Source organism: Sminthopsis crassicaudata, chromosome 2 (genome assembly GCF_048593235.1).
Source record: "Sminthopsis crassicaudata isolate SCR6 chromosome 2, ASM4859323v1, whole genome shotgun sequence".
Lineage (NCBI taxonomy): Eukaryota > Metazoa > Chordata > Mammalia > Dasyuromorphia > Dasyuridae > Sminthopsis > Sminthopsis crassicaudata.
Genome location: NC_133618.1, coordinates 273,761,284 through 273,785,014, shown reverse-complemented (window position 1 = coordinate 273,785,014; position 23,731 = coordinate 273,761,284). Strand labels below are relative to the sequence as shown.

The 23,731-nt window shown below is 37.6% G+C and overlaps 2 protein-coding genes across 2 annotated transcripts in view; both read left to right on the top strand.

Moving 5' to 3' along the window:
* The window catches only part of TGM7 (transglutaminase 7), a 48,772-nt gene extending 33,071 nt beyond the window's left edge, over positions 1-15,701 (top strand). The window contains exons 7-13 of the mRNA XM_074289422.1: positions 916-1,054; positions 3,537-3,640; positions 4,812-5,054; positions 10,787-11,113; positions 12,484-12,644; positions 14,391-14,524; positions 15,401-15,701. Of these exons, the coding sequence (XP_074145523.1) occupies positions 916-1,054; positions 3,537-3,640; positions 4,812-5,054; positions 10,787-11,113; positions 12,484-12,644; positions 14,391-14,524; positions 15,401-15,560 (1,268 nt within the window). The 3' untranslated portion in view covers positions 15,561-15,701. The remainder of the gene's footprint in view (positions 1-915; positions 1,055-3,536; positions 3,641-4,811; positions 5,055-10,786; positions 11,114-12,483; positions 12,645-14,390; positions 14,525-15,400) is intronic.
* A 49-nt stretch (positions 15,702-15,750) lies between these two features.
* TGM5 (transglutaminase 5) overlaps positions 15,751-23,731 on the top strand; it is a 65,062-nt gene continuing 57,081 nt past the window's right edge. The window contains exon 1 of the mRNA XM_074289421.1: positions 15,751-15,908. The gene's annotated coding sequence lies outside the window, so the exon portion shown is untranslated. The remainder of the gene's footprint in view (positions 15,909-23,731) is intronic.

Genomic DNA, 23,731 nt, shown 5'->3' with positions numbered 1-23,731 from the left:
CCTTTGTGTCCCAGGAGAAATGGATTTGAGGAGTTCTTTTGTAACCTTGTTCAAACAAGCAGAAATTGCTTTGAGTAGAAGGGCTTGATATGCAAGCAAGTGGTGAAACTGAAGCTGGGAAACTGCAAGACGGCAGCCCTCAACCTGTGAGTCCTAGGAATATACAGCAGAATAGACCGAGGATGAGCGAGAAGGGACATGATTTCCTGTGCCATATGCCAAGTCACTGTAGTAAATCATAGTGCTGGCATGAACCTCTCTACTCCCCCAAAGGTGCCAGGGGGAAATGGAAAGATACTGGAACAAATGAACACACAGAAGGTCTACTTACCGCCTGTGTGACTGGGCAAATGACCCAACCCCTATGGTTCTCCATTTCCTCATCTGTAAAATGAGGGTTAGGCTAGGAGAGAGAGGGGAAACAAGTGGGGAGAAGTGTGGAGCACCCCTAAATAAAGAAAGACTGGGAGACACTTGTTGAAGAAGGTGGGAGTTTAGCTGGGAGTTGAATTAACTACAGAGTCATACATTTGAGTGGGGTCTTTTGTGGGGAGGAGAGTTGATTATTTTCTCTGGGACAGTGACCTTTGGCAGAAAAAATGTGCCCCCTACTCTTTTTGATCTTTCACATTCAGCAGAGAAGTTGGCTTCTGAAATCCCATGCCTTAAGGTTGGGATGGGAAAATCCCCCTACCATATTCTACCCTTGCTGCCAGCAGCTGGAGGCAGAAGGGAGCATGAATAGGTATCCCAGCAAAGGCCAATCCGAATGCTTATTATATGATTTTTACCCTCCTTATAATCTGAGAATTAGACTCTGCCTATCTGAACCAAATAATCTTTAATTTAATTATTAACCATAATAGTAAACTTTGAATGAAATCAGTTCCTATCAACTCTTTTCTTTCTCTCCAGTGATGAGATGCCTGGGAGTTCCAACCCGAGTAATTACCAATTTCCGATCCGCACACAACACAGATGGCAACCTGACCGTTGACATGTTCTATGATAAACATGCAGAGATGATGCCATGGGAGAGAAGAGATAAAATATGGTAAGGCCAGATTATGTAACTTTTGTATTCTGCCTAGGAAAGGCGGTGAAGATTGTTTGTTCAGGACCAAATTCCATACCTGGCTTTTAGTTGTTGGGTTGTTTTGTTTTGTTTTGTTTTTAATCTAGTTTTCTTGGCTGGACTATGAAATTGGTCCAGCATGTCGGGGATACCTTCAAAAAAATGACTGGAAATCCATGTTGAGATTGTGACCCACAATCAATTCCAAAAGAATAAATATATGATTATTATAAATGAGATGCAAAATCTACTAGCTGAGTGAGTGATATTGGAAAGTCACAACTTCTTCCAGCCTCGGTTTCTTCCTATTTAAAATAAGAGGACTGCCTCATAGTCCCTTTCAGCTCTAAATTTATAATCTTATTTTACATCATTGTCAGAATAGTTTCCTTTAGTGTGATGTCTGTAAATATCTTGGTTGACTGACTTTTTGTTCAATCCTTTCTTTTGGTTGTTTTTCTCTAAGACAAGGATTAATAGCCAGAGACATAAGCGTCTTTTTGGCTTTTTTCTTAGAATAAAAAATACATTGACAATAATGAATCTTTGGATGAAGCAATATTCATTTATATTCCAGAGGAAACGGAAATAAAGAATATTGGGCAAACGAAAAATTTAGGTCGTTTCTAGATGTATTTATCTTTGTGAAGGAAGAAACAACAATTCGGCAGCAGAGGGCGCTGATTACTCACGTTCTAGGACCATTTAATAGGCTAGGGTCACTATAGATTTCCCACAGCATTATAAAGCAGCAATTTCTTTTAAAATTGAATTTCTTTCTGAAAAAATTCTGGATAATAAGTGTCAAGTAAAATTAGAATTTCTATACACATAGGAGAACAGAAAAAGAAGATTGTATATATATATATATATATATATATATATATGCATAGACAGATAGAAAGAAAGGTAGATAGATACATACATACACAGATAAATATCTTAAAGATTTGCAAACTACTTTGTGGGAATTTTCTTATCTTTCCAACAATCCTGAGAAGTAGGTGTTATTATTAGCCCTATTTTATTATTGAAGAAACTGAGGGAAACAAAAGTTAAGTGGCTTGCCCACTAAGAGGCCATATTTATCTTGACTCCGGGTACAGTACCATAATAATAGGTAATAAATTCAACATAGAACTTTCAGAGATGATCTGCTTGCCTATAACTGTTTCTATGCTACCTTCTGTACATTTTTTAAAGTTTTAATGACCTTTTATTTTTCTTTCTTTTTTTGGGGGGGGGATGATTTTATTACATCCATAATATTTTTTCCCTCCAACTGCTCCATTCCAATAGAAGAAAACAAAGTAAAGCAAAATCCTTATAACAGATATACATAGTCCAACAAAACATATTCGCATATTGGCCATATCTGAAAAATACATCTTATTTTGAATCTTGAGTAAATGGCAGTAATTTCTTCCTTTTTCCTTCCTTCCTTCGTTCCTTCCTTCCTTCCTTGGGGAGGGGAAAGCTATAAGAAGTATGTGACTTACCAAGGGTCACATAGCTAAGGCTGGATTTGAATTCTGGTCTTCCATTGCATGGAATCGAGCTGCCCCCAAAGGCAGCAATTTCAATTCAACAAATATTTATTAGTATATCGCTAATTTGCAGCTTAATGTATAGAAAGCTGTCTTTGAAGTAAGGAAGATTTGAGTTCAATTTCTACTTCTGTGTGACCATACCAAGTCATTTAACTTCTAAGTGTTCTCTAGGCAACTCTAAGAGTAAGTTGAAGAAAAGGTATCAACTTGCAATAATGGAGAGAATTTCTTCCCCTGGGAGTTTCTTATGGATGAAATCACAACTCTAGTCCCTCTCCCTTATTCCTAACATTAACTTGATCTATTTCCTATCTCCTTTGCTTCCAAATCAGCCTATGGTTTGTTCCACTATAATAAAAGGAGACCTCTTAGAATCATAGCCATCTAGTCCATCCCTCCCCATTTTGGAGTTGAGAAAATTGAGGTTTGAGAGGTAAAGTGACTTGCCCAGTGTCATGAAGGTAATGCAGAGCAAAGGCAGGATTCAAGTCCAAGTTCCCTTGCTCATTCTGTAACATTGTACTACATTTGGAATTTTAAAAATCTAGAGCTGGAAGGACTCTTCCTCACTCCTTCATTTTATAGATGAGGAAACTGAGGCCCAAAAAGGCTGATTTGACTACAATCTCCCAAGTAGTAACAGAGCTGAGATTTGAACTCAGGTCCTAAGACTTCAGATGCAACAGAGAATAAACTTTGAACTTGGCTGTTCCTTGATGACATTCCAGATTAGCCCTTTGCCTCTTCCTACTCCACAAGCCATGATCATCGACATCTCAGTAAGGTGATGGTGGGAAATACATCTGGCATGCCCTCCTTCTCCATAGACAATGGGCCTTGGAGGATCCATGTGAGTCTTTATAACCACCTTCTTATTTTGTTGAACTCCAATCCTGAATATTCTTCCACAGGAATTTCCATGTCTGGAATGAATGCTGGATGACCAGAAAAGATCTCCCACCAGGATATGATGGATGGCAGGTCCTAGATCCAACTCCCCAGGAAACTAGTAGAGGTAAATAAGGTGTCACTCTAAGAGGAACTCAACCGTCACTCCCATTGGGATGATTATCAAAAGAAAAGATTCTTCAGAAAACAACAACTTCTCCAACTCTCCCTTTCATTCTCTCCTTCACCCCTTCATCTCTCGTCCCTCCTCATCTACCTCTACCAATATCTACTTTCTTTTCCTTTTTCTTCCCTGATGGAAAAACAGAGAAGAACATCAAGGCAGGTGGCTAGAAAAGTGAGGGAGGAATTGCGGTGGAAGTTATGTGGCAGGTCTTGGAGGGGAAGTCATGTAAAAGTAAAAGACCACTTAATTTATATTTTCAGAGTCACTCGGAGCTCAGAATGCTGAAATGGTTAGTACATGGGTCACATTATAAAGGGAATTTAACATCATGTCTTTTTGACTCCAAGTCCAATGTTCTACCCCCTCAACCATACACAACTTTTCTGATGATTCCCATTTATGTGGTTCCTTACAGTTTATAAAATATTTTTCTCAAAGGTAACATAGATTTTAAAATATGGCCACTATGTGGATTGATTTTAATTGTGTTAAACTCCTTCAACCCTTAACTCTTTATGCTTTTAGTTGGGAAGAAGAAAGGGAAGTTAATGGAAGGTGGAGTTAATTTAAAATATATGATGATGATGATGGTGATATTTAAAAGGACCATTGTAATATTTTAAATTCTCCTAAGGAAAGTTCAGTTATTCAGCTAGCATGACAAGCAGAACTGCTTTGAAGTGAAAGTAGAATTATATATTTAAAGCAAGTGGTATGAAGTAGAATTCCTATTTGGGGGAGGCATGTTTTGATTTATATATGAAAATTTTCTTTATATTTAAACTTAACAATAAATAGTTATAATTTTAACATGTTTTCCTCGCTATAATGATATGAGGTAATGATATGAGGTGAGTAATACAAGTATTTCCCCCATTTTACAAATGGAAAAAACAGAGGAAACAGAATTGAAATGCCTGCCTCAGGCCGTGATCCCCCACTCAGCTCTGGCTCTATTACTGACTCCCTCATATGGCCCCACTGTCAGTTTGTTCTTCTAATTCTTTGGGGGGCGTTTTCTTCCTATTCTTTCCCTCTATCATACTCACTTCCCCCAGTTGGAGAGCATGGCACTTTTCCTGTGTCTCTCCCCAACACCAATCTTCCTTAGGAATATTCTGCTGTGGACCAGCCTCTGTCAAAGCTATCAAAGAAGGGGACATCCAACTAGCCTATGACACACCTTTCGTGTTTGCCGAGGTGAATGCGGATGAAGTCATCTGGCTCCAAGACTATGGCCAAGTGACGGAGATCCTTTCCCACAACACTAGCGCCATTGGGAAAAAAATAAGCACCAAGATGGTGGGCTCTGACAAACGCCAGGATATCACCAACTTCTACAAGTACCCCGAAGGTACGTGGGGCTCCTGGGGATTGGGGAAGTGGGACCCTTATATTTCCAACTGTGAAGTTCACTTCGTTCTCTTACTTTATGCCATCCCTCATGGAATTCCTTATATGTGTACTTCCTTCATGTGGGCGGTGGGGTGCCAGTGGATAGAATTGTACATGAGTATAATAACTGAACAACAACAACATACTTAAAGTATGGTATTTATCAATTAATCAGCAGGCATTTATTAAGTGCCTACTGTTGTGTGAAGCACTGTGCTGCTCAGTCCTGAGTTATCCTGAGAATTCCTTCCCCCAAGAGGCTAACATTTTCTTGAAGGCAGAAGGTAGGAAAGAACAAGTATTTGCTGTTGTTCAGTTGTTCAATCATCTCTGACTTTTCATGATTCCATAGAAATAAGTACAAAATGCAAAATAAATGTTAGATAATTTGTGTGGGTGTAACCACCAGTTACTGGGTACCGGGTGGATCAGGAAAAGTCTCAGGTAGGAGGTGACCCTTGAGCTGAGATTTGAAGGAAGCAAGAGATTTTAATAGGCTGGGAGAATAATATTGGGGTATGGTCTAGATATCTCTGAGATCCTTCCAGCTCTAGCTCTGTGATTCTATATGGCATTCCAAACAAGGATAATGAATTTCATGTCTGGGGAAAGTCCCAGAAGTAGGAAAGAGAGTGTCACATGTAAAGAGCAGCAAGGGAGCTAGTCTGGCTGGGTTATAGAAAACATAAAAGGGAATAATATGTTATAAGTCTGCAAAGATAGACTGGAGTCAGAATGTGAGAGGCTTTAAATGCCAATAGAGGAATTTATATTTTATTCTAGAGGCAATGGGGACATCCTAGAGTTTTTAAGTAAATGTGTGACTTGGTCAAATAGATCTATGGTATTGTTTTATGGTAGATAGATAGCACCTTGTCCACAGTACTGACCATTGCTGGGAGTGAAGGTGAACTTTTAACATTCAGTAAAGGAGAGAGCATTGCAGCCCAATGGAAAAGATTAGATGGGAAGGAGTCAGGATTGAGGTGCATTTAAGACTCCACAAATTTTCTTTGAATTTAGTAACCAATTAAGAAATTAATTTGTCAAATGTCACATTAAAATGTGTCTAGTCAATAAACATTTATTAAATGCTCACAAAAGATTTGATTTTCCTCTTACTGTGGAGAGAAGAGCAGAAAGATACCCCATTCAGGAGATTTGCTTGCTTGCTTTCCTGAGCAGGTTTATTTCTTTTCTACATATTTATTCCATGACCTTTTTGAACTTGGGGATCTTTTTGACTTGGTATTAATGTGTAAGCAGATAAAACCCAAAAGTTATAACTTGCTTCTTTCTGGTCTTTCCTTGAAAGTAAATCCACAATCACAACATAACATTCTCACGTTTTTTGTTGTTGCTCGCTTGCATTTTGTTTTCGTACTTTTTTTTTCCTTTATGATCTGATTTTTCTTATGCAGCAAGATAATTGTATAAATATATTTACATATATTGGATCTAACAAAAATTTAACATGTATAACATATATTGGATTACTTGTCATCTAGGGAGGGGCTGGGGGGAAGAAAGGGAAAATTTGGAACACAAGGCTATACAAGGGTCAATGTTGTCAAATTATTCATGCATATGTTTTGAAAATAAAAAGCTTTCCAAAAAAAAAAAAAGTAAATCCACAGAATTAAAATAGAGAAGTACATGGGGGACTATTTAGCTCAAAAGCAAATATTGTGCATTCCAATGAGAATAAGCTCAAGCAGATAATTATTTTGCATTAGGAACTTTCCTTTAACAACTTTCCTTTAACCAACTTCATTTTTTTGTCTTTGTATATATACATGAGTACCTATATAGGTATAGCCTTATAAATATGCTTAGATATAGATATAGTCAATCTACAAAATAAATAGATATCATTATCACCCCTTACTTTCCCAGGTAGGCTATCTTAAAAGATTTTTTTTTGTCTCTTCCTTTTTCAGTCTGTCCTTGCTAATATAACATCTACATAATCTACATATACAATTTAGACAAATGCATAAAATGTTATTAAAGATCTCTCAGGTATCTTCTTCAAGATTAGCCTAATATACTGTGAAAGTGCTTCTCCTGGAACACAGGAGAAGAGAAGTTGTTAGGCCAATTTACATCATATTCTGCCAAGTTCTGTTCTGGGAATTATAGATTGACCTTGCAAAATTTTGTGGGTCTAGCTTCTTTTCATTTTGGGTAAAGTTGAATTTCAGAATTGTCAGTTCATCTAATAATTCTTTATATTAGCTAAAGAGCATATAATTGGAGAAGAAAGTAGCAAGCCACTTAAGTATCTGTGTCAGGAAAATCCTAAATGGGTTCACAAAGAGGCAGACATATTTGAAATGACTGAAGGAAAGTAATAGACTTGTGGTCAACCAACTAGGACCTGCCCTTTTCAAGAAAGGAAAATAATTGGGAGGGAAGAAGAGGGATAACTATTTATAAAACTCCTACCAAGTTCCAGGCACTATGCTGAATGCTTTTATAAATCTCATATGATTTCATTTGATCCTCACAACAATCTGGGAGGTAGGTGCTATTATTATCCTAATTATATACTTGAGGAAACTGAGGCAAATAGAAATGAATTGACCAATGGCCACACAACTGTAAGTGTCTGAGATGAAATTTGAATTCAGGTTTTCTGCTCTTCAGGCTCATTACTTTATATACTATACCATCTAGCTGCCACTAACTGGTTCTTCAGAAAAGTCCTGCATTACTTTCATGAGGTTTCATTTACTAAAATCATAAATTTGAGCTGGAAGGAACCTTAAAGGGCCACTCAGTCCAACCCTATTATTTTATTGTTTGTTTTTTTTTTTTGGGATTTTTTTTTTTGAGAAGCAATTGGGGTTGTGACTTCCCAGTGACATACAGCTAGTATTAAATATCTGAGGACTGGATTTGAACTCAGGTCTTCTTGATAACAGAGCTAGTGCTCTAGCCAGTCCCTATTTCACATCGCTTAATCTTATTATTTTAGAGGTAAGTAAACTAAGATATGAAGCAATTAAGTGACTTGCACAACATCACTCAGATGTTAAGTGTCTAAGGTGGGATTTGGATTTAGGACTTCCTAATTCCAATTATAGCATTCATTGTCCTCCTCCATGTAGCCTTTCAATATTATCTTGCTCCACATCTATACATGATATGGACTCAATATCTAGATGTAAAAAAAAAAATCTAGATGTGTCACTTAGAACCAGGGACATAATTCTTGTGCCTAGGAATTGTGTAAAGAGCAAATTCAATTAACTAAGAGGTGGATCATTCATCAGCATAGTGGATTGACTAAATTAAGACCAGGGAGAGGATGTGACATGAAGAGAGGTACCATGACTAGGAAACTGGAAAGGGGCTAGCTCCAGGGTTAAGCAGTTAACTCCTGCCTTGGTGATAACCAGAAGAAGACAGACTGCAAAAGCAAGTTCACACTATGATGGTCCCTACAGGGAGAAAATATGCCCTTCTCCTTACCAATATCAGTGCACTGGGGCAAGGCCCCATTATCCCATGATCCTTATGTCCCTGAATCAAATTACTACTGTGACTTTAACATGTTTTTCAGTTTAAAAACAGTCCACTGATAATGATCAGATGGAAAGGAGAACATGGTTAAAGGAAAATAGGGACTTCTTGTTAAATACCTTTAAAAAGCATTGGGGTTGGAAACTAGAAATGGAATTTTTTTTTTTGGGGGGGGAACAGAGTTAGAAAGGTACAGTTTCTATACAAGTTATTCTATATGGAGCAACTTTTATTTGTAATTTATAGTATAAAATGTATAATTATAATATTTATTATATATCAATTTTATATAATATATGGCTTATAGTTATCTTAAATTATATATAATTATATTTATAATCATATTTACAATATAATTATTTATAATTTTTCACCAGAATTGTGTAGAGGGACTTCCTAAGGAAGAACTTCCTTTATCAATGCAGATCAGTTTTTCTGCAGTTCAGAGTCTTTGAGGGACTGACAGATTAAAATTGAGGGTCACACAGCCCCTATTTCACAGGTGAGATCTGAATTTAGGTCTTCTAACTGTGAGGCTGCTAGCTCTCTCCCCTCTACACCATCTAGTGCTTTGTTCAAGATTTCCCCTCTCACTTTTCTTTCCTTCCATCCAGATTCAGCCTCTCTCACCAGGCAGAACTTAGAGGCTTTCAGGGAGCTCTGCTTGTGTTAATAGTCTAGATCTACTCAGTAAGTCTGGGGAGGAGGGAAAAAAAGAGGAAGAGAGGAAGGAGCCATGCAGTCCTTGCTTCCTGTTGTGTTTGGTACTTCTTTGCAGAAGCAATATAAATCCTCTATTTCATTAATATGAAAGATATACAGTTATTACACTATGGACTGTTTTATCTACTTCCTCGAAATTTTGTCAGTGTCTCTTTATTATATGTTTTCATATAGTTATTAATCATTTCTAAGACTTCTTTAATATATTCTTTATATCAGATTTTGTTATTCTCTTTTTAGGGCTATTTTTTTCATGTGTTGCTTGAACTGATATGATTGGCATTATCAGTACCAGTCAGCAATTTACAATGCATTCTGGCAAACTCCTTTCTATAAGGTTATAACTTGATATAAAATCAATTTTTGAAGAGGAAATCACAGACCCTATAGTCATAATTTGGTTAGTTTGTTGTTTTTTTGGGAGGAGCACAATGGAGAGGCAAAGAAAACAAATGTGTCACTCTAGGAAATGGGTAGAATTATAAATCTTGTAATGTAACATTCCCTTATAGTAATATAAATAAAAATTTAATTCAACTATTCTGTAGTCATTAGGCATATAGTTTACATTTCCTTTTTGTTTTAAATGAAACGTCTACATAAATAGGGTTTTTCCTCTCACTCTTATTTTTTATTTTTTGAATAACCATTTAGAAAATTAGAAAGTCAATTAAGAAAGCCAAAGTAAAAAGAAAAGAGGAAATCATTAAAATTAGAAATAATGTTGAAGTTCTCATAGACTATAGCAAATTATTTTAAAAAAATCATTCCTTATAATTAAATTAGATTTATACCAGGGATACAGGAAAAGTGAATAGAGGTTAGGACTTGTATACTGAATGAACCCAAGAAAGAAAGGATGAAGTTAAGAATGCATTGGAGCCAGCTCTTTCCAGTCACTCATGTGATCATTTATACCTTGGAAACTGGCAAGTTCTACAAATCATGGCTTGGTTTATTGTTTTTTTTTTAATGACTTAATATTTTCCCCCAATTACATACAAAACAATTTTAACATTCTTTCTTTTTAAATTTTGAGTTCCAAATTCTCTTCCTTATGCCCACCCTTCACCTCTTATTGAAAAAGCAAGCAATTTGTTATGTTTATACATGTATAGCCAAGAAATTGATGAAGAAAATATTAATACAGAATAAACCTGAAAGTGTGTCAAACATACATTTTTTCCCTGAAGAGATGGTTGTTAAGTATTCACCAGTACCCAGATCTCTGAAGTTCCCAAATTCTGAGATGGGAAGATTGTTGAAAAGGATTGGGCATCTGCTAGATTTTCAGAGACTACTGGGGTTTCAGACAATCTCTGAGGGAGGAAGGAGAGAAGAGAGGTACTAGGGTCTTATAGTAGGGAAAGAAAGGGAGAATTCAGACTCTTGGGTCCTTAGCACAGTTTCCATCACCACCTCTTTCTCCCTCTCTAACAGGATCATCAGAAGAACGTTCTGTGTTCATGAAGGCTTCTCGAATATTATTCGGCTCCATTGGGTCTTCTTATCCCTACATGGAACGGATGCGGACAGCCTGGTTCCAGGAAAAACCAGTCAAGCTGCAGCTCAAGCTGGCCAAGACCCCTGAGTGGGGTCAGGACTTAGCATTTTTGCTGAGGGCCAGGAGACTTCAGGGCTCAGAGATGGGAATTAAGCAGCTTCTGCTGCATGTGTGGCTTAGTGCCCAAGCGGTTTTCCACGGAGGCAATGCCCGAGCCCCACTCTGGAGGGATCAGTTGAGCTTCAGTTTGGTCCAAGGGGAGGGTGAGTAAGGGGACAGCCCCAGAAAGGGCCCACTTGTGTGGGACAGAAGGGTCTGAGAGGTGGAGTTCCCAAGATAAAACTAAGAGTGACTGATTCCCCTGAGAGGTTTTACCCAAATCTACATGGTTGTACCCTGGAACCACATGAATGGGTGACATAGAGGGACTTGCACAAAGGCACTTAAATGAGAGGTGTGGAATCTGAAGATCCTTCTGCAGAAAGGCTTTCTTACATATCCCCAGTGATGTAATGTGACAGCCAAAATACCTCATTCTACCTTGGGCTGAATGAAAAAAAACTAGTTTCAGGATAAAGAAATGGTAGTTTTTCTGTTTTCTACCCAGGTTAAACACACCTAGAATACTTTTCAGTTCTAGGTTCCATAATATAAGAAGATTCTGACTGGAAAATATCCATAGAAGCACAGCCAAGATACTGTTGTCATTTTGGTTGAGTTGTGTCCAATTCCCCATTTGGAGTTTTCTTGGACTGGTTGATCATTTCCTTTTCCAGCTCATTTTACAAATGTGGAAACTGAGGCAAACAGGGTTAAGTGACTTGGCCAGGGTCATATATCTAGTCTCTGAGGCTAAATTTGAACTCGAGTTTCCTGACTCCAACCCAACACTCTATCTACTGAGCCATCCCCACTGTCCAAGATCCTAAGTCTATACCTTATGAAGAACTGTCTTGGGGAATGGAGATGTTTGACTTGGGATGCATGATAGCTATGGTTAGGAGCTGCCATAAGAAGGATGGCCCTGGTTCTGTTTGACTTCAAAAAGTAAAAGAGCATGGAAGTTGTAGAAAAGCAAATGTAAGATTGAGGTTAAAAAAACAAACAAATAAGTCTTCTATCCATTAGAGCTATGCAAAAGTGGGATTAGCAGCTTTGGGAGATAGAGGGCCCTTCTTCATGGAAATCTTCAAGGAAAGGCTGGATGACCACTTGCTTTGCAATAATGGAAGTTCTTTTTCAAGTATGAGTTAAAAGTAGATGGCCATTAACGTCTCTTTTAGCTCCAAAATTCTCTGATTCTAGGTTGCCTGTCTCTATATGACAGAATGTAGTATGGGATTGCCAGTGTACACATGGTATGCATGTACAAAACACGGCTATGTTTAAAACATTTAGCTTGTTCTATTCATTCATTCAATAAGCATTTATTAGGTGTCTATTATGTGAAATGCACTACTAGGAGAGATGCAAAAATGAATAAAATATGGTTCTTCCCCTCAGCACATTTACAATCTAGTAACTGCATATTCTACAAACTCAAGGAGACAAACACACAGCTCATCTGTGCTGAGACATGCACTCTCAAGTCTCAAGATTTTCCTCAACTGTGGCTTTTGGGTCTTGTATACAGAGAAAGAGTTGCCGATAACCTTGCCCTTCACGCACTACAAGGACCAGATAAGTGACGAAAAATTGATCCGCTTGTCGGGGGTTGTGGAAATCGAGCAGACGAGGAGGAAGCTGCTGGTGATCAAAGATATCTCCTTGGAGCTGCCCCACTTGACCATTGAGGTGAGGTTCAGGGCCAGGAGCGGTAGCTCTTGAGCCAAAACAGGGAGCCTCCCCTTCCTTCTGTGGAGATCAAAATTATCCCACCTACGACAAAAGAGACAGGCAGAACTCTGAGCAGATGGCTCAGAGGGTTTTTATTAAAGGGTCCATGGTCCTCCAATGAAATGGACCTCAGATCTTTTTCACAGTCTGAGATGCCTCCTCTTTCCAGGGCCCTACTTTTATAGGGCTAGACTTCTAATTATACCAAATACAGAATAATTTCTTTGATTGACAGTTCTAAAATAAAATAATATGTCAGAAGGATCACAAGTTGGGTGAAGTAAGGAAAATCTCCACACAAGATGGACAGGCTTCTCTTTAATTTGGGCAGGAAAAAAGGGTAAAGCTATCATAGTTAGTGACCCAAGGGTCATGAGAAGGCTTCCTGCGCCTGTTGGATAAGGAGGTACAAAGATATTTCGGGGAATTTCCATGTAGTTGTGATCTTTGGGCTTGGTCACCATGACAAGGCAAACTAGGGTGGAGGGCCTTTAGTTAATTTCCTACAGTTAAGCAAATGAATTGGATTCTACAGCTCACAGATCTGGGATCTTATATAGAACTTTGATATGATTCTATCATATTGATTAATACTGGTTGGAATAGAGTCCAAACAAATCATCTCTCACTCACACTCCATATATTATTTTTTATGGAGATTTTTCTTTCCTCCTCTTCCCCTGAAAATACCCTTCTTACTTCTCTTTTTCCATGCCATTGCATTCTATAAATTTCATAAGACTATCTAATTCAGCCTTATGTAATAAACTCGGCTCTTTTATTAGCAAATCATTCAACACCTGTCAAGTCCCCACTTTCGCTGAGGTCATATGTTTTTTACTTGCACAGCTCCCCAGCACCTTAAATCATTTGGCCACCCTGATGCAATTTCTAACTTGGCAGAATGAGGTGACCAGGCCAAATGATCATGATGTGAGGAAGAGTGGGCAGAGTTCTCAGCACCAACTCCAGTCAGATGCCAAGGACATTATGCAACAACCACAGAACCCTTATCATGAGACACTATAATGCAAATAACCCTTACATCTAGTCAACAATTCATTTGGCAGTTTGTGGATGATTTATGGTGATTTGTGGGTTCCGAAAAGTTCTTTAGGGTTTCAGATCTGATTCTGTCTCATCTGTACACAAAAAAGGCCTAGATTTTTCCATTCCAGTATAAACAAATATTTAACGTACACCTCTCCTTGTGTACGTAAAGGAAAAATCCTGGATTTTTAGGTCAAGTCAGAATGTAGCCAAAACAAAGTTTTTGGGTAATTAGCCCTTCCGGTCAGAACTAGATCAAAAGAGGCTAAAATAACCAACTTACATAGGCAGGTTAATTTCACAAATAGAGAACCCCTGATCCAGGCCAGCTATCTGTTTGGATATGTATTGTGGATCATGGGAGACTGAGTAAAGAAGTGTGGATAAGCACAAAATCATTCCCACCACTGGAAAAATAACTGGAAACACATGCACTACTGGTGCTGGGCCATAGCATTATTTTTATATCCTAAAGATGACACATTTGTTTACTCTAAAAAAAAAGTTCATTCAGTTCCAGATTTTCCCTAAAGTCAATATTTATTCTTCTAAGTAACACACCTGGATGTAAGTAAGGAGAGGTGGATGGTGTATAAATATAAGATTTGCAGAAAGAGAAATGGCCACAAACAATTCCAAATTCTCCTTCTGTAGGTTTTTGGGCAGGCAGTGGTGGGCAAGAAACTCAGAGTTTCCATCAGCTTCACCAATACTCAGGATGAACCACTTCAGAACTGTGTTTTGGTGCTGGAAGGGAGCGGCTTGATGGAAGGACAAAAGACAGTTGAGTAAGTAAAGCTGGGCAGGAAGCCAAATGGATTTCTTTTGGGAGTCAGTGGATTAAAGGGGAAAAGAGCAACCAATCAATCATTAAACATTTATTAAGTGACAAGCACTGTGTGGCAAAAGAGGCAAAAGACAATCCTTGTCCTCAAGGAGCTTACAGTTGAATGGGATGCTTGGATTTGTGGTCAGAAGCCTGGGTTCTAATCTACCCATTTCACTTTCTTCATGTATAAAGAGAGAGAGCAGAAGGCTCAATGATCCCTAAGGACTCTTCCAGATAAAAATCTTAGGATTTTTCCTTGGGTTCCTCCCTGCGATTTTTTTCTTTTGCTCTCAAATGGAGAAAGCTTTTTAGCATGTGGTCTTTTTCTGGAATAGTCCCTCCTCCACTGTTTTATTTTCAGTCTCAGCATGAGAGACTATACATATACATATATATATATGTGTGTGTGTGTGTGTGTGTGTAGACTATATATACTATAGTACACCTCAGGTGGACCCAACGGGATTCTCCTAGCTACAGAGAGGGGGAAACTACATGCTATACCTGTCTTTAAGACACCATCTGGGAGGAAGATAGAAAAGAGAGAAAACAAATGCTCATTCATTGAAAAAAAAAAGAACTAAATAAAGTCAAAACATATTTATCAATTGCATCAGGCACTGTGCTAAGGGAGGAGGGAAAAAAAAGGCAAAAACTGTTCCTGTCCTCAGAGAGCTTCCAATCTAATGAGGGAGACAACATGCAAACAACTCTATCCAGGGAAGATAAATGGAGAGTAAATAGGAGTTAATCCCAGAGGGAAAGCACTAGCAGGGCGATGATTTTTTTTTTTAAACACTAACTGGCAGCCTCTGTTTCCCTTTCTGAATTTTAGCCTGGGCACCTTGCAATCTGGAGACACCATGCAAGCCGAAGTAGAGCTAATCCCCACCAAAGAAGGAGCCAGGCAACTTCAAGTGCTGGTCAGTTGTACAGAGGTGAAGGAGATCAAAGGCTACAAGGACATCTTTGTGGCCTCAGCCAGCTCGCCCTGAGCCCCCTTCTCCCCTGGGTCCCTTTTGTTTGCTCCCATTGGCCCCACCTTGCCCTCCCTCTCCTTTCTTTTCTCTGGCATGGAATGAGATTCCCATCAGACACTCTGCCCCCTTGGGAGTGGGCAAATAAAGATTTATTTATTTATAATCCAAATGTTTTCCCATGTGTGCTGATGACTTGCTTGTTGCTATTGGCTGATAGTTTGGGGACCACGCCAACCACCTAATAATCTGCCTCTCCCTACTCTCCTATTCACTCAAAGATCTCAGCAGAAAGAAAAAACAACAACCTAGAAAATACAATCACCTCTCCATCAACCCCCTCACTCCTCACCTCCATTGGCCAAAGTAAGATTAAGTTCTTAAAAATCTTCCTTCTACTTTCTATCCGTCTCCTTCTGGGAGACAAAGTTTCTGTCTTATTTCACTTTAATTCAATTCAGCCTGTAGCCTAGAACAAAGTTCTTGGAGGGGCAGGCGCACAGCCCAGGACCGCGGTATTTGGTCCTGGCTGCTGCCTTCCCAACGGAGTTGGCTGCCCCTGGGTTGTCATGGTGATGAGCCCGCAGGTGCTGCGCGGAAGAACTCTACTCTTGGCTATGGACAGGTAGTAGCATATTCTCTCCCGGAAGCTGAACTAGCTGAAAAACACCGGAGATGAATGTGGGGGGGGAGGAGGGGAGTTCTTCAGTCTGTACAGGAAAGGATTGAATTTCCAGTTCTTGACCTGGGCTCTCAGAGGAAGAAATGTTACATCGTGAGAGCGATAATTAGGAATAAAAAAATTCTTGGATTATTTTGTGGACAATTCATTATTTCATCATGGCTAAGTGGATAAAATTTGTCTTCTGAGCAAGCAAGTCCTGCTTCTTCACATACTAGTTATGTGATCCTGGGCAAAGATCTAGAGCAAGTCTTTAAAGTTTGAAAGTGCCCTTTACATTGTTTAAAGGAATTTTTTCATTTGTGAGTTTCCTATAGCAACAAAATCATGGGTCCAATCTGTATCCCATTTATCTCCTCTGTCAATGTAGCTTTCACATTTCTCTCCCTGCCACCAGTTATCTCTCTTCCTAATTATTTATTTATTTATTTTTGCTGAGGCAATTGGGGTTAAGTGACTTGCCCAGGGTCACACAGCTAGGAAGGGTTAAGTGTCTGAGGCCAAATTTGAACTCAGGTTCTCCTGTTTCCAGGGTCAGTGCTCATCCACTGTGCTATCTAGCTGCCATCTCTCTTCCTTATTGAAGAAAGACATGGCAGTGGTGTAAGAGGATACTAAATTGGGAGTCTAGGATCATGTGTTTGGATCCCAGCTTTGTCACTTGTGTGAAGCTGGCATTTAACCTCTTTGGGTCTCAAATTCTTTTTAAAAATGCATTTATTTATTTAAAACTTAAATATAAAATAGAAAAAGAAAGAAAGAAAAACATCATCACGTGCACAGCAGAACATGAGAGGATTCAAAATATGTAGCACTAAATTTCCATTTCAAGAAAGCGTATATAGTAATAGAAGACATGGAATTCAAAACTGTCCATCATCTTTTCTTTGTTTTCTTATAGGTTTTTTAAAAATATTATTTCATTTTTCCAAATTCATGCAAAGATAGTTTTCAACATTCATCTTAGCAAACTCTTGTATTGCAAATTTTTCTTCCTCCCTTCCTTACCTCCTCCCTCTTCAAGACAGCAAGCAATTCAATGTAGGTTAAACATGTATAGTTCTTCTAAATATTTCCATATTCATCATGTTGTGCAAAAGAAATCATATCAAATGGGAAAAAACTATGAAAAAGAAAAAAAGTAAACAAACCACAAAAAAGGTAAAAATACAATGCTTTGATCCACATTCAGTTTCTATAGTTCTCTCTCTCTGGATGCAGATGGCATTTTCTATCACAAGTCTATTGAAATTGCCTTGAATCACCTCATTGTTGAAAAGAGCTGAGTCCATTGCAGTTGACCATCCCGTAATTCTGTTGCTGTGTACAATGTTCTCTTGATTCTACTCGCTTCACTTAGCATCACTTCAAGTCTCTCCAGGATTTTCTGAAATCACTCTGCTCATCATTTCTTATACAATAATAGTATTCTATTACATTCATATACCATAACTTAATCAGCCATTCCCCAACTGATGGGCATCCACTCAACTTCCAGTGCCTTGCCGCTACAAAAAGGGCTGCCACAAACATTTTTGCACAAGTTGGTTCTTTTCTCTTTTTTATGATCTCTTTAGAATACACTGTGTCTCAAATTCTATATCTGAATAATTATGGGGTTGGACTGGGTGAACTTTAAGCTTCAATGTCAGTTCTATATCTCCTGACCAATTCATTTCTTTCTCTATTCTTTCTCTTCTATCATTTCATTGATATTATCCTCTTTCTCCTCCTTGTGTTTTCATATCTCCATTTTTCTTTATATTTTTCTTTTCTTTTCCCACTCTTCTTTAATCCTGCAGTCTATATTTCTCTTTCTGTCTTCTTGTTGGTCTGAATTTTCGACATTTTTCTGTATTTCCTGCTCCCCCACTGCCACATTCTGCTTGTATGTTTTTTACCTCTTAAATAATTCCTCCTCCCCAATTTCTTTTTTTTTTTTCCTATTCTCCCTGTGTCATCAGCACCCATAGCTCCCTTAATTGTTGCCCATCCTTTTGGCAGACAATAGACAGGAGGAGCCAGTACGCCCAATACATTTCACCCAGTGAACTGGGCACACCTGTCTCCATTAAGAATCTTCTTTGCATTTCTGTAGGATTAAGTCACAGCTTTAGGTACGTAGAGGATGGCTAGCCCCAGAAGGGAGTATCAGAAGCCATCTTTAGGTCACCTCACCTACTTGTCAGGGAAATTTGAAACCTTGCTTTGACTCCAAAGGGCTGATTTCTCAATAAGTTTTTGATTCTAGCCAAGTCACCCAAATTTTATTGTTACTACTCAGATTTGAATACACTAATTTGTATATTTCTCAGTGAGGAAATTCCACTTTACCAATGCAGACTAGCATTAGTAGATGTCTACACTTCATGATCTTAACAGAGTTGTCTGATATACTGTAAAGTTAAGTAACTTTTGAGAATTTCACTGCTAGTAGTGTCAGATGCAAGATTTGTATCCATATTTCTTACTCCAATTAAGATCTCAATCCACAATGCCATGCTGTCTTTTATTTATTTATAGTATAACAATAATCCTTTTTGTTGAGTTGTTTCAATCGTGACTCACTCTTGTGTTCCCATTTGGAGTTTTCTTGGCAAAGATACTGGAGTGGTTTGCCATTTCCTTCTCCTGCTCATTTTACAAATGAGGAATTGAGGCAAACAAGATTAAGTGACTTATCCATGGTCACACAGTAAGTGTCTGAGGCCATATTTGATCTCACAAAGATTAGTCCTCTTGATTCCGAGCCCAGTGCTCTATCCAATGCCCCACTTAGGAGCCCAATAATTCTATATTTTATTAAAAGTAATGCTTTTCAAAGTCCTCACACATTTGTCATTTTCTGTAAGTCTTACAGTTACTGGTAGTCCTTCCTGCTTCCAGGCTACCCATCTTTAATGGATCTTTCATACTATATCACACTTATACTCAAAAACCCTTCACTGGCTCCTCATTGCCCACCAAATAAATTTTAAATGCCCTTCATAATCTGGCTCCAACCTGCCTGACCAATCTTAACCTATACTATCCTCCTAAAAGACATTCTTCAATCCTGCACACTCAGACTATTCTGTCTTCTGTTTTCATTTTGTTGGTTTCCAGGTTCATGCCTTTGCATTCACTATCCCCCAATGCTTTGACCAGTCTCTTCATCACAACTCACTGAAATTGCCCCCTTCCTTAAAGGACAAATCAGGAGTACTAAAGCCACCAACTCTCACCATTTCTCCTTTCCCTCAAGTAAATGTGATCATTCTCTCCTCAGGTTTCAAACATTGTGCATTTTTATAACTGTCAAGAATAAAAAAAAACACAAACAAGTGGAGGAGGACCTGCTTTATCAGAATTTAAAATGCATTAAATATAATTATAACTGTATAATTATAAGGGATACTAGAAAAAAAGGAAATAATTCAATAAAACGGAAAATTGAAGTCAGCATTTCACAAACATGTAGATAATGGGATTACTATTTTTAAAAATTATTGGTAAAATTATGTGTTTAGAACTTTATAAACTATGACAAATTTTACTTTCACCCATGATCTAAATTATTTTTTAAAAAAGTAACTAAATTAATTTTAAAAATCAGGAGAAAATTGAAAGAGAAAGGGATACTCTGGGTTTTTTTTTCAATTATGAGAAGACAAATTTTTAATAGATCATGACACCATAATCTCCCATCTTTGTACCTTTGTTATTCCCTATAGCTGAAACAAACTCTCTCCTTCCCATTGTCTTCTTTCAAGAGGAGGTTCAAGCATCATTTTCTGCATTTCCTGGTTTCTCTACCACTCATGCCCTTCTCACAAATGCTTATATTTAATTACTTTGAATATTTGTATATATTTATATGTATGTATTTCATAATTACATTGTATATATATATATGTATACTGTAATTAATATGTGTATTCATTGTATCTCCCAATAGAACGTAAGCTCTTTATTGAGAGGGGTTTGTCTCATTCACTGTATTTGGTTCTCTAACCTCTAGCATAGTGTTTTGCATATAGTATTTAATAAATATTTCTGAATTGAGCAATTGAGGGGATTTATTGGAGACAAAATCAATGGGTTTGATCATATATGATAAAAAGATTTTCACAACAAATGTGATGTTTGTAAAATGAAAAAGAAACCAACTGGAAAAAAATATTTGTAGTAAATACATCAGAAAAAGGTCAGCTATCCAGAATTTATAAGGAATGGACATATAACTATACAAGAAATGCACACTTCACAGTGACACTATAATCAAAGTATGCAAACATTTTTAGAAGGAGGAACTATGAGTATTTGATAATTATATGAAAAGAAACTAAAATTCCTTTATGATCAGAGAAATGTATATCACGAAATATTTGATGTCACCTTACCCTTACTAAATTGTCAAAATTAATAAAGAAAGTATAATATTGGCAGACCTTTGGAGACATAGGTACTTTGTTTTATTGTTCAAAAAGGACTAAAGATAGACTCAAAACAATTGAGCAATATGCAATCAATTACAAAATTAAATATATTTTAACCCAAAGATTCCAATGCTAGGATTGCATATTAATAATATCATAAAAGAGGAGGACAAGAAACTGTTAGTACAAAAATATTCATAGCTGTTTTATTTACAATAAGAAAAAAATTTAACCTCTATGTCAAATGACTGGAAGTGACTGAATCTGATATCTAAATATGGCTTATGTAACAATATCTATTGGAGATATGGAGAGAGAGAAAGTGTATGAAAAACAGTTCAGTCTCTTGTGTGAATCAGAAGATACTCACAAAAGAGAAATGGTTTCATCCAGTTTTGGTTTTTTTTGCTTTTTTTTGGCATTGATCTAAGTAACCATAGTGATGTTAAAAACTCTTCCAGTAGGGGCAGCTAGGTGACACAGTGAATAGAGCATCAGCCCTGAAGTCAGGAGATCCTGAGGCCAAATCTGGTCTCAGATACTTCCTAGCTGTGTAACCCTGGGCAAGTCACTTAATCCCAATTCCTTGAGCATAAAAAGTCAAGTTAGCTTTCTTCAAGGTCCTTAGTAATCACTTTTTTTTTTTTAATTACAGGACATTTTTTTCACCATCATTTGTTATTTGATTCAATTCTCCTGTCATATTTATAAAATGCAGTAATCACATCTTTCTTTGTGATTCTGTGTGAAGTCCTCTGGTACATGGCTAACAAGGATCTTCTGCTCCCTCAGAGCCATTGAGGTAGATTAGGGGAGAGAGTGCTAAACTCACACATTTACTAGCTGTGTTATCTTGGGCAAGTGACTTAGCCTCTGTCTGACTCAGTTTCTTCAAATATAATTTTTATAATAGCTTTTTCAAAATATATGCAAAGATAGTTTTCAACATTCACCTTGCAAAATCTTGTCTTCCACATTTTTCTTCCTCTTTTCCTATCTTCCCCTCCCCTAAACAGCAAATAATCCAATGTAGATTAAATATGTGCAATTCTTCTAAACATATTTCCACATTTACTATGCTGCACAAGAAAAATCAGATCAAAAAGGGAAAAAACCAAACAAGCAAATAATAACAAAAAAGATGAACATATTATGTCATGATCCACATTCAGTCCCCATAGTCCTTTCTCTGGATGCAGATGGCTCTTGCCATTATAAGTTTTGCAAATGTAAATTGAAGATTATAATAACTCCTATCTCCCAGTATCATTTTAAGAATCAAATGAAGTAATAATATTTGGAAAGTGCCTGGTACTTAAGAAATGATTTTTTCCTTCTTTCCATTCAACCCAAATATACCTATCCAGGATCCCCCTAGCCAAATCTTCTCAATCAAATGTCTAGAATTAACCCAAGTTTCTCCCTATGCTAATTCTATCCAACCCAGAAGGCATAAGAAATCAATAGCCCCTCTGGTTTCATCTGACCCTGGCTGTACTTCAGAAGTTTCAGCTCTGAGGCAGCACATCCTACATGAGTTTTGGATATGTGAAGTCCAATAAATTCTCATAAATTCAGCAGGGGATTCAGATGAACTGGAAGTTATCCTTATTTTCTCCTGACATTACAAAAATACTAGTAGAACCCTCTGACTGTTATTCTATAGCCTAAACACATTACAAATCCTTTTCTTCTTATCATACAATTCCTCAATGACATTACTCCTATTTTTAAGAGTTCCTCATTGATTTTATATTGCAGCCTATATCTTTCACCCATCAAAAGGGCCTCTCCATTGCCCTTTGTGTGACATTTCTACCTAATCTAAAATCACAACAAGGACAACGATGTTAGGAGCTAAATATGATGTTTGATGGAGAAAACAATATAAGTAATTTTGACAAATTTGTTCCATTTTCTTTTGTTGTCCTATTTTCTTCCTTAAATGCCTCAAAAATGACTTTGCTTAGCTGAATGCCTTACCAGCCTTTCTTTAATTTTATTGTTTTTGTTTGTTTGTTTGTTTTTTGTTTGTTTTTTGCTTTTCTTCTACTAAATTGTTTTTTACGTCTGTGTATTTACACTCCCAACCTATTGTTCTCTCTTTTTGTTTCTTTGGTGAGACTTGCCATTGCAGATATATTATTTTTTTACACGGGACATAAAGTCTGCTTTAATTCTCATTTTTTTTAAACCACTCAGGAAGAATATGTTCAAATTCCTCAGGGTTTTCTGACTCATCAAGTGTTAGATCATTTTCCTTGTTTTGCAGTATTTATTCACAGATATCTCAACTTATTTGTTAGATCTGGAGGCCATATTTCCTTCTGTTGTTATTGTTTTTCATGTTGACTTATCAGCTTATGTCTTTAAGTTTTCTTCTCCTTCTCCCTCTCCTTTTCTCCTTCTCCTTCTCCTTTTCCTCCTCCTCTTCCTTCTCCTCCTTCTCCTCTTCTTCCTCCTCCTCCTCCGAGGCAATTGGAATTAAGTGACTTGCCCAGGGTCACACAGCTAAATTTTATTCTCCCCTCAAATCTTTAGTGCTTTTAGTCCTTTCTTCTTCTTTATTTCCTTTATTACTCACTTCCTGACTTCTCCCCTCTGATTGTGGATTCCTTGGAGGCTGGATCTCAAAGTACATTAGCCTTCTCCTATACTTGGCAATTAATGATTCACTAGCCTAGGTCTCTGCCTCAATTGACTTTTGGCTTAGTAGAGTTCTACATAGTTTCCCACCATTCCATCTTCATCAGCACTGATAGTCCAGAGTCTGTATTCCTCAGCATCAGCTGTTCAGAGCTTTGTAGCTTTGGTGTTTTTTGGGTTGCAGCCCTGGCAAGTTTTTGCTTCTGAAGGGCTGTGTCCAAACTATCTTTCAGGGTCTAAACAATCTGCAGAGTTGGAACCATAATTCCCATAGCACTGAAAAAGGGAAAGGGAGAATGAAGTATAAAGATATGCTTTGATATAAGCCTATGTGGGATACTTAAGTCTGCTAGCACAACCTTGCTACCAGTAGCATAAGAATTGGAAGAGGGGTAATGAAAAAGTCCAGGGTCAGTGAATATCAGTTCCTGGGATTAGGGTTT